Here is an 11919-nt window from a genome sequence, read left to right as displayed (position 1 = left end):
ATTTGAACAGAATCTAGAAAAATTAGTCAGATGGGCTGATAAATTGCAATTGAAGTTTAACATTGACAAATGCCAAGTACTGCATATGTGTAGCAGTAACCCAAGAGAAATGTACCAACTGTGTGTTACTACAGTGAGAGAAGTGGAGAATGAAAAATCCCCGCCAGGAATTGTGCAGTGAGATATGAGGTTCTCTGCCCAGAACAGATCATGGAATTTTTTAATGATATATAGGAATTTTGCTGGCAGAGACAAGGAAGTGATTATCCCTTTGTTTAAGGGATAATCACTTCCTTGTTTGTTGTATCCAGACCTGTACGCAGTACTAAAGGTTTACCTTTAGTACTGCGTACAGGTCTGGATACCCCGTTTTAGGAAGGATAGAGTTGCTTGGACGAGTACAGAGAAGGGCAACAAAATTGGTGAGAGGAACAATGGGGTGCTCTTTCCAAGAGAGGCTTAAATCTGCAAATTTCAGCGGCTAGAGACTAAGCACCTGCGAGGTGATTTGCTTGTGGTGTATAAGGCATTGAATGGTTTGAGCACACTGAATTCTAATGAGATACTTCCGCTTCGTCAGATTAAAAACCTGAGGGACAATAGATTCAAATTGAGGAAAGACAGGTGTCGAATAGATGTGCGTAAGTTTGCCTTTAGACAGCGTGGTTTATTTCTGGAACAAATTCTATCTGTTGTTGTTTAAGTTGATAGTTTAGATGTATGTAAGGCTGAACTAGACAAACATTTGGAGTGACTGGATGGATGAAATGGAAAAGTTTTTTTTTTTGCTTTTATGTATTTCTTGCTTTCTTGCATCATATGCCTTAACGAATGCTAATAATAAAGTCGCGACTTAGATGCGTCTTTACAGTGACTTAGACCATATTGCATCGCTTTTAATATGTGTGTAAATTGCTTGTCCCCTGTGGTTGGTTTGCTGTTTAGCGGCGGATAATGATGAGTTTCTTAAGAAAAACTATGATGCCCTCGTCTATGAGTGACTAACTGAATCCTCGTTGTGAAAAAGACTATGAAAATTCCTAGCATCATTGGCCGGATTTTATCTGAATTCAATTTTACCCTTTTTCTGGACACTGGTGGTTATAGGTATATGCTATCCACGAGGGCGAAAGGCACACCCAGCTAATAATTAAGATAACTGAGATAAGATGTGGTTGGAGCAATTGATAATTGTGTATTTCTGTTTTTGGTATTTAGATGCATCAGCTACTAAGTCCATTTTGCTACTAATTACTGTCTGTAAATTGCGTGTGTTCTGTGGTCGATTTTCTGTTTACTGGACGAAAAACTCTAGTTTTCGGGAAGAAATACTATGCTCACTCGCCCGAAACCGACTAACCCAGCCATGTTGTGAAAAAGTGGTTACCTGGTGACTATGTCAGTAGGGTCCTAAGCTGGATATCATCCTTCTTCTCATTTTTGGTGATTCCCTTCTACTTCTGACTCTTGTTTTCTCTCTCTCTCTCTCTATTTTTTCTCCCTCCACCTCTCTCTCTCTCTCTCTCTCTCTCTCTCTCTCTCTCTCTCTCTCTCTCTCTCTCTCTCTGTCGCAGGGTAACTCAGAATTTTTTTTTATTTTTGGTTGGTGCAGCAAAAGCTTCAGGCTTCCTTGCACTATATGGTTCATAATAATAATGATAAAGTTTATAAAAAGTCCACTCGTCATCGACGGGACTTGAACTCATGTTTTTACACCCGGCGTGGGAAAGAAGCCGTTTCTGCTGACTGTGATACCCATGATGGCTCGATAATTGTGATTCTGTCCGAAAAATACAGTGTGTCTTCGCAGACTATAAGCGGAAATGGAGATAGTTCAAATTGGATTTGAGATCGCGTGTATTTTTGAAATGAATGAGGAAATTGATTTTTTGCAGGGGATTTAGACCTTTCTTTTATAATTAAGCTTGATTATTAATGATGAATTCTGGAGTAAAGGAAAGTAGAGGGGAACATGTATGAAGTAATGAATTTTTGAATATGGTGTATGCACAGCAAGAATATGCCTATCCTCTTGTTATAAGGTGGCCTCGGCTATGCCTCCCGCAAACACACTACTTTTACTCGCCGGCAGAATTCAATAGTGTTTTTTATTATTTCCGGCTCCAGAAGATCTGTCCCTGAGCATTTTATTTTTTATTTTTAATGAGTGCTGCTGCAGCGGTAGTGATGGGGAGGCAGAGTGTGCATAGTGTTAGGGTCGGGCGCCACCTGTGATTTCTCACATCTGCGCACAGATCAGTAGTTCTGTGAAGAAATACAGAACTACTGATCTGGATATCATTATTCTTCTCTTTCTTGGTGATTCCCTTCTCTCTCTCTCTCTCTCTCTCTCTCTCTTTCTCTCTCTCTCTCTCTCAAGGTAACTTGGAAATTTTTTTGGCTGGTGCAGCATAAGTCTCAGGCTTCCTTGCATCATATGGTGAATAATAATACTGTAAATGCCAGAAAGGTGTTGTCTGTTGTATATGACATATTGCGTTAGGTTCTGTTGGGTGTCCTGACATTTGGCCGCAGGGCCCCTGGTGGTACCTCACGTTGACCGCACACACCGATAGGAGGTAGCCAGGTTGCCCTTTATTCTCTGGCTGGTCTCCGCCAGGGTCGCCTGAGCGTCCAAGTTAACAAAAAAAAAAAAAAAAAAAAAAAAAAAAAGAGGAAGAGAAAAGAAGAGAAGAGAAGGCCTGGGAAACAAGAGGGGTCTGAATGTGAGGAACAAACTAAAGTGGACAGATAGAGAAGGCAGTCCACCCGAGTAAGGAGAAATAGGGGATGAGGAGAGGAATCAAGTGTCACAGGGGCAGGCATATAATCTCGCTGCATCTATTCTGGTACTGTCTGCTAGAATAGAGGTAGCGAGATTATACGTTAGCTTATCCGCACCTTCTACGGAGTTACCAATGGGTTCTGTCTGGTGGTCAGCCAGCGAACACCGTTTTAGAGTTCTACCTTCGAAATATAAGGAAGATTGGATATCGCGATGATGCCCACCATAATCTCAATAGGTATCAGCCAAATTGCATGATTGAAGATGTGAGGGTTGCAGGAGCTCTTCTTTGGATACTAAACATAGTTTTCGCCACTTCAAGCGTCCAATAAGTGAAGTGGCGGTACACTGGTTGGTGTTAGTCATCTAGCACCGTGAATTATTTGTACAACTATAAACTGTACTCATAGTTTAAATTATAAAAAATATAAATGGAACAATAAATAAGAGCTAAAAATTACACTGATAAATTACACAAAAATTACACAATAAACGAAAACTGCAATGGTAATGTAAAGCATCATTTCAACTGTATTTCATGTTGTGATCATCCAGGTCTGGATGATCCAGATTTTGTAGTTTGAATGGAATTTTTTTTTTTATTTTTGTTTTTGAAGAAATGGCGTTTAGATGAGTTTTTCTTTTTTTCTCTAGTTATTCAAAATTAAGCGCTCCATTTAGGCTTGAATCTGTTAGTAAATTTTGTATGTCGGCCTTCCGTTATTAGGAAATGATGAGCTTTTATGCCGTTAGAGAGGGTAGAAGTTGTTCACCGCAGTGTTTGTGACGCAGAGTTCAGATTGGGTGATATTTAAAATATAAAAACATCAGTCATCATTTAACGAAGTTTTAAATTGAACTGAAAATAATCTAGCAGCACAATGGCTGATAATGAGCAAAAAGCAATGCAGTTGATAGCTGATGCCGAAAAGAAGCTAAAAGGATCACAAGGTTTTTTAGGTTCGCTTTTTCGGTAAGAAAATAACATGTTTATTTAACATGGAACTGTGCAGGCGTTGATAATCGTGTATTAGTACATGTGATCTTATTCGCCGGCAAAATTATTTTAGTTTCTTGTGCTGTTAGTTCATAGTGTGCATTTGCTCTTGTGCACCCGATGTTGCAGCAGACATTTAGAAATCTAAGGTTTGGAGTAGGGTTGTAGAGATTGGCAACTTTTGATGGAGGGTTAGATCCGTTTGTTGTCATTGGTTTTTTTTTAGGAGCATTAGCAACTAAGGCCATATTGCTCTGGGGATTTGGGGTGGTAATTCTCTCACCTTTCCGCATCATCCGTATTTGGTGGTCACAGGCTCGAACCCGGCGCATTATAGCCTTAGTAGCTAATGCGCCAATAAAACCAAAACCAAACCAAACAGGCTCGAACCCCGATCTAATTAAGAAGCGTGCACTACGCACTGCTGCTCCTGCCCACCTGGCTACGGAGGTTAGATCCACATCAAAAGATTTGCTTTGGAAAATTCTACGGAACGGAACGCTCGTTAATTAATAAATTATAATATTTTAATAAATTATACACGCAATATTACCAATGCTTGTACCGAACCGGATCGGCATTCTGATGTGCTCTGGCCCATTCCAAGTTGTAGTGCTTGCAAAAATTGTCCATTTTGGCAATTCTGTAGGGAGGATGGTGCATTTCCGCACTTTTACTGAACTTTATTCTTACATAGACTCCCAGTATGGAATGGCCTAGGTGTTACTCTGATATACATCACTTCTCACCCTTTTTTGCTCAGATCAACTGTTCCCCATTTTTCCATTATGCAGTATGACTGATAACTTTTAAGGTTATGATGAACATCATGGCGAGATCCAATCTTCCTTACATTTCGAGAGTACAGCTCAAAAATGGTGTTCCCAGGCATGTCCCCCCCCACACACACTTTTTCTTACTATTGAATACACCATGAATTGTCAAACCAATAGAGTAAGTTTATCTGCGAAAAGATCTAAATCTCCCAAAACACTTCCTAGTTCATTTCACAGATATATGTGGTCTCAATTCTAATCACAATGATGGCCATTTCCACTTGCAGTCTGCCAAACCTGTGCACTTTTTCTAACAGAATCTCAGTTATCAGTTGATTCAACTACTGCTCATCTCAGTTGCCCAAATTATTTGCTGTATGATTCCTTTCACCTCAAAGGTGGTACTTGTGCATATGTCTGTTCCTATATTCCCTGTCAGAGACTTGGTAATTTGGAATCTCCTCTTTTCGATCTTTGTCATAAAATCTCTCTACCTCATTGTGTCAAATTGATCTGTTGTCTCTACCGTTCTCCCAACTCTACTAATCACTTGGACTCTTTGACATCCTCTCTTTGCAACTTTATGTTCTCCAGTCCAACTTTCCTAAGAGTGAGGTAATTTTCCTTAGTGATTTTAATGTTCACAATTCCAGCTGGCTTCCATTTTCTAATCACACCGACCCGCTGGTCCAGATGCTGAGGCTTTTGAAATTACTAATGATCTTGCACAGATCAATCATTTACAAGAATACCGGACAATCCTAACTATACAGCCAACACGCTTGATATTTTTCTCACAAACAACCCTTCTAAATACACAGTTGAAGTAAGTGGTCCTTTAGGCACCTCCGATCACGATTGATCTCTTCTCCAATGGAGACTATCTCATGGCTATTCCTGACCTCGTACTGTTGGGTATTATGAGAATGCAAAATGGGATGACCTGCGAGTTTTCTTTTCTTCTTTTCCTTGGTCAGATTACTGTTTCAAAACTTCTGATGTCAACGTTTGCTCAAATCGTGTCAGTGAAATTATTTTTGGAGGACTGGAATCCTTATTTCCACACTCCACTTTAAAATCTCATCCTTTATCTAAACCTTGGTTTTCCAATAAATGTGCTAAGACTGTTCAAGAGAAGAATGTTGCATATTGTAATTTGCTTGTTTCCAATCCTTCAGTTTCATTTTTGGCCTACACCAAAGCTTGCAACAATTGTAAAGTAGTTATTAATCAGTCCAAACTAGATTTTGAACAGACTAAGATTAGAAAACTTGCTTCTTGTCCTAATGGTAGCCGAGCATTCTGGTCTCTTGCCAAAGCTATTGGCCACAACTTTTGCCCATCTCTGCTCCCACTTCTGTGAAAACCAGATGGTTCTGTTGTCACTTCAGCAAAGGATAAAACTAACCAGCTAGCATCCCATTTTTCTTCCAACTAATGTATTAATGATCTTTGTAAAACACCTTCCACCATTCCCAACAGCTCCATTCAATGCCTCCTGTGGTCTTCCTTCAAAAGGATGTCAGAAGGATTTTGACGAATTTTGATTCAAAGAAAGCTCCAGGTCCTGATGGTATTTCTCCACTTGTTCTCAAAACCTGTACTCCTGAACTTACTCCTGTTCTTTGCCACTTTTTTTCACTTTCATATTCCAAAGGTGTTTTTCCTTCTGCTTGAAAATTTGCTCATATCCAGCCAGTTCCTTAAGAAGGATGCCAAATCCCTCCATCCAATTATCATCACTTTGCATTTACTTCTACTCTTTCTAAAGTAATGGAGAAATTTCTAAAGTAATGGGTCAGGCCACACCTAGAGTACTGTATACAGGTCTGGAGGCCTCATTTCAAGAAGGATGTAGAGCTGCTGGAACGAGTACAGAGAAGGGCAACAAGATTAGTGAATGGAACAAAGGGGTGCTCTTACGAAGAAAGGCTTAAGTTTTGCAAATTACAGTGTCTGGAGACTAGGCACCAGTGAGGTGATCTGATAGAGGTGTATAAAGCCTTGAATGGTTTGAGCATGCTCAATGCTGATGGGATTCTTCCTCTAGCTCAGAATAATCACCTGAGAGGGCATAAATTCAAATTGAGGAAAGACAGATGTAGGATAGACGGAAATTTGCCTTTAGCCAGCGGTTGGTTGGTTGGTGGAACAGACTTCCATCCCTTGTAGTGGAAGTTGATAGCCTAAATAAGTTTAAGGCTCAGCTGGACAGGTATTTTGAACGAACAGAGGGGTGAAGTGGAAGTGGGTTTTTTTTTTTTTTTGGCTGATGCTGCATAAGCTTGCTTTCTTGCATCAAATGCCTCTACTAATGCTAAATCAATTAACCTCCAACTCTTAAAACTACCTAGAAACCTTCTGTCTGATCAATGATTGCCAGTATGGATTCCGTCAGTGTCGATCCATTGGTGATATTCTGCTTATGTTACCCATTTATGGACAAATTCAATGGAAACGTTCCGTGAAACACAACAGTTGTTCTTGACATCTCAAAGGCTTTCCATCGTGTTTAGCATAAAGGGCTTCTAAACAAGCTTCCATCTTATTGTTTGCCAACTGTTTTTTGTAATTGGTTATCCAATTTTCTCTGTGATCGCTCACTGAGAGTGATGATAGATGGCTTTCTGTCTTCTAACTTCTCCACTAATGCTGGTGTCCAAGGTTCAATTCTTTCCCCCACACTTTTTCTCTTGTATATTAATGACCTTTTTTCATTGATTGGAAATCCTATTCATAGTTTTGCCAATGATAGTACATTGCATTCCACTTTCCATTTTGAGATGCCTTGCCCTGCTCAATCAGCTTCAACTTCTCGAATATCTTCTACAAATTCCTTAAATGCCGATCTCTGGGTAATTCTCCAGTGGGGCAAAGACAACTTTGTTGATTTCAATGCTTCTAAAACTCAGTCTTGTCTTATATCTCGCAAAAAAGATTCTTCTGCTCCTATGCTTATCTTTGGTGACACTCTGATTTCTAGGAAAAACGATATATCCCTTTTGGGGATTACCCTGAATTCTAATCTCTCTTGGCACAAGCACATTACAAATATTGCTTCCTCTGCATAAAAAAAAACTTTGTTTTCTCTTTCGCTCTCGGCGTTACTTTTCACTCTGTACAAATTGCAAATCTGCCCTACCATGGAATATTATTCCCACATCTGCGGCGGTGCCCCCAAAACTCTCAGGCTTCTAGATTCCATTCAGATGAGGGCAGTTAGGTTAATTCATGACTCCTCTCTAACAGAGTCTCTCCACTCACTGTCTCATAGATGTACTGTTTCTTCTGCATAGCTTTTCTACAGATTATTCCATGGGTAGTGTTATTCTGAATTGGCTTCTACCAATTCTCCCACCCTCTCTTTCAAAACAGTCCGAACACATGCTGCCACCAGCCAACATCCATTTACTGTCCAACTTCTATCTCGCAGAACCAACTCTTCATCTTCCTCATTTATTCATTCAACTGCTTCTGGAAAACAGTTGAATTCATTTAGCTGTTTTCTGGAACAGCCTTCCTTATGTATTTCCTGAAAATTACAGTCTACAGAAGTTCAAGTCTAATGTCAACAATTTCTTTCGTCTTCTCAACCTCCAACCCAAGCACAGTACTAAGCACTATAGGTTCTAATACCTCTCAGTTTGGGGTTTTCATAAAAAAAAAAAAAAATGATCGGATTGTTACTCTGATATAATTGTTGTCGTGGATAACGATTATATTATATATTCCAGCTGTGAAAGTGAAGCTACCACTTTGGAGGCTAAAACGCTGATACTGAGTGTCCATTTGTTAGTCAGGTACTCCCAGTTTTGGATAAGTCTGATATTTTGATGGCCGAATCCTCTGGCCACATCTTCACAATTGTTGGATTGTTGGCTATATGTAACCCTTATGTGATGATTTAAAAATTCTCTATGTAGTATCCTGGAGTTGACCACCACAATGTGAACCAATATAAGCTATGGTTCTGTGGTAGCAATCACCCCAACAGAGAGGAATGGCAAACCCTCTTTGACACTAGGCAAAGCTTGGTGTAGATAAGGTATCATCTAGTGCAGCAGTTCCCAATCTTTTTTTGACTCGTGAACTCCTTTCAACATAATATTTTTTATCACGAAACCCTTTCAATGTAAAATTTTTTTTTGCAAACCCCTTTCAACATAATGCTTTTTATTACAAAACCCTTTCAACGTAAAATTTTTTGTTAGTGAACCCCTTTCAACATAATATTTTTAAAGTGAACCACTAATCCTATATTCTCTTAAATCGGAAATTTTTGAATTTTTATTACAAAATATTTCTAGTACTACATTTTTATAAGCGACATAGCATAATAATAATAATTTTTATTATTAATTATCATTTAGATTTTTGTAAAGCAGTTATTAATCAGTCCAAACTAGATTTTGAACAGGCTAAGAGTAGAAAACAAAACTTGCTTCTTGTCCAATGGTAACCGACCATTCTGGTCTCTTGTCAGAACTATTGGCTGCAAGTTTTGCCCACCTCGGGCTTGAATCAAAGTACTGCAAAAACCTTTTGAGGTGCATTATGGCCACAGAAGCCGATGTGCCAACTACCAAAAATAAAAAAAAATCTCCGTTTCCACTTCCGTCAAAACCAGATGGTTCAGTGGCAACATCAGCCAAAGATAAAGCTGACCTGCCAGCATTCTATTTTTCTTCCAACTCATGTATTAATGGTCTTGGTAAATCACCTCAGATCATTCTCAGTACACCCCATTCATTGCTTCTTGTGGTCTTCCGTCAAAAGGATGTCAGAGGATTTTGATGAATCCGATGCCAAGAAAGCTCCAAGTCCTGATGGTATCTCTCCACTTGTTCTCAAAACCTGAGCTCCTGAACTTCTGTTCTTTGCCACTGTTTTCACTTTCGTTTCCAAAGGTGTTTTTCCTTCTGCTTGGAAATTTGCTCATATCTAGACAGTTCCTAAAAAGCGTGACAAATCCCTCCCATACAATTTTTGTCCCATTGCAATTACTTCTACTTTTTCTAAAGTAATGGAGAAATCAATTAGTAGCCAATTCTTAGACTATCTAGAAACATTCCGTCTGATCAACGGTTGCCAGTATGGATTCCGGCAGTGTTGATCAACTGGATATATCTGGCTTATGTTACTCATTTATGGAAAAGTTCGGTGAAACACAAGAAGTTGCTCTTGACATCTCCAAAGCTTTCGTTCATGTTTGGCATAAAGGTCCTCTAAATAAGCTTCCATCCTATGGTTTTCCAGCTGTTTTTTGTAATTGAGTATCCAGTTTTATCTCTGACTGGTCAGTGGCAGACAGCTCTCTGGCTTCTAACTTCTCCACTAATGCTGGTGTTCCCCAAGATTCAGTTCTTTCCCCCACTCTTTTCCTCTTGTATATTAATGACCTTTTCTTCCATTGACTGGAAATCCTATCCATAGTTTTGCTGATGATAGCACATTGCATTCCAGCTTCCAGTTTGAGAAATCTTGCCCTGATCAAACAGCTTCAACTTCTCGAATATCCACCACCATTTCCTTAAATGCTGATCTCTAGTTAATTCTCCAGTGGGGCAAAGGTAACTTAATTTCAATCCTTGTAAAACTCAGTCATGTCTTATATCTCAAAAAAGGATTCTTCTACTCCTGTGTTTATCTTATGACGTTCCGACTTCTAGGCAAGAACTTGGGGATTACCCTGACTTCTAATCTCTCCGTGCATAGAGCAAATTACATATTGTTTCCTCTGCATCTAAAAAACTTGGTTTTCTCTTTTTCTCTTGGTGTTAGTTTTCTTCCAAACTGTTGTTGACCCTGTAGAAATCGCAAATCTGGCCTACGACGGAATATTGTTCTCACATCTTGGGCGTTGCCCCCAAAACCTCTCTCAGGCTTCTAGATTCCATTCAGAAGAGGGCAGTTAGGTTAATTGATGTCTCATCTCTAACAAAAAAAAAAAAAAAAAAAAAACCAAATTATGATAATTAGGGTCACCTGTAAATGATTATATCTACCCATATATTTATTGTCTGAAACCGATTAACTCAGCCAGGATTTGAACCTAGGCCTTTTCCACCGGGTGTAGGGAGTTATTGTTATTATTTGGTTTTTAGCAGCATTAGCAACTAAGGCCATATTGCTCTGGGAAATAGCGGTGGTCATTCCCTGACCTTTCTGCATCCTCCGTATTTGGTGGTCATGGGCTCGAACCCCAGTCTAATCAAGAACCGTGTGCTATGCACTGCTGCTCTTGCCCACCTGGCTACGGAAGCACCAGGTGTGGGGAGGACCGTGACGATACCACTGTGCTAATGTGCAACCGTGTCATCTCTAACAGAGACGCTCCATTGCTCCATTCTCTGTCTCATAGACCTTCGTATAGATACTTTCACAGGTACTGTTCTTCTGAATTGGCTTCTATAATTCCCGCTCTCTTACTTTGCTTTTCTTCCAAACAGCTGTTCACTCTGCACAAATCACAAATCTGCCCTACCATGGAATATTGTTCCCACATCTGGGGCAGTGTCCCCAAAACCTCTCTCAGGCTTCTAGATTCCATTCAGAAGAGAGCAGTTAGGTTAATTAATGACTCTTCTCTAACAGTCTCTCCCCTCGCTGTGTCATAGATGTACTGTTTCTGCTGCATGCCTTTTCTACAGATACTTCCATGGGCACTGTTCTTCTGAATTGGCTTCTATAATTTCCGCTCTCTCGTTCAAAACAGTCCGAACACCTGCCGCAACCAGTCAACATCCTTTTACTATCCAAGTTCAAACTCACAGAACCAACTTTTCTTCTTCATCATTTATTCATTCAATTTCCATTTTCTGGAACAACCTTCCTTCTTATGTATTTCCTGAAAATTACAATCAACAGAAGTTCAAGTCTAATGTCAACAAGTATCTTTCAACCTTCAACCCATGCACAGTACTAAGAACTATAGGTTCTAAAAAAAAAAAAAAAAGTATCTGTACATAACAATGGTCCTTGAGAATCAAAAAAAAATTAGTATGGAAAACACATTTATTTAACGTGATATAAGATAGTAAACTAATTATAAGGAATTGTGGGAGATGTGGTTTCTTTCTTTGGCAATTATTTACTTTTTATTTAATTTGATTTTACTTTATTGTTTATTATTAGTTATATTTTGTAGTTTACAATAATATACCTATGTAAATCTAAGCAGATGCTATTATAGAATTTTTAGTGTGTACCCCCTGGAACACTTTCGTGAACCCCCAGAGGTTTGTGAACCACTGGTTGGGAACTGCTGATCAAGTGCAATACTGATAATTTGAATAACAGAAACTTGAAATGGCAAAAACGCTTCAGCATTTTCTCATTTCTTCTGTTATGCAATTTGACAC

General features: G+C 39.2%; 1 protein-coding gene across 1 annotated transcript in view; it reads left to right on the top strand.

Annotated features, from left to right (window-relative positions):
- The first annotated feature begins 3551 nt into the window (after positions 1–3551).
- LOC150088401 (alpha-soluble NSF attachment protein-like) overlaps positions 3552–11919 on the top strand; it is a 236215-nt gene continuing 227847 nt past the window's right edge. The window contains exon 1 of the mRNA XM_090369491.1: positions 3552–3758. Within this exon, the coding sequence (XP_090225617.1) occupies positions 3667–3758 (92 nt within the window). The 5' untranslated portion in view covers positions 3552–3666. The remainder of the gene's footprint in view (positions 3759–11919) is intronic.

Source organism: Mastigoproctus giganteus, chromosome 3, assembly GCF_048544385.1.
Source record: "Mastigoproctus giganteus isolate SK-2022 chromosome 3, ASM4854438v1, whole genome shotgun sequence".
NCBI lineage: Eukaryota > Metazoa > Arthropoda > Arachnida > Uropygi > Thelyphonidae > Mastigoproctus > Mastigoproctus giganteus.
This window is presented reverse-complemented; position numbering and strand designations above follow the sequence as displayed.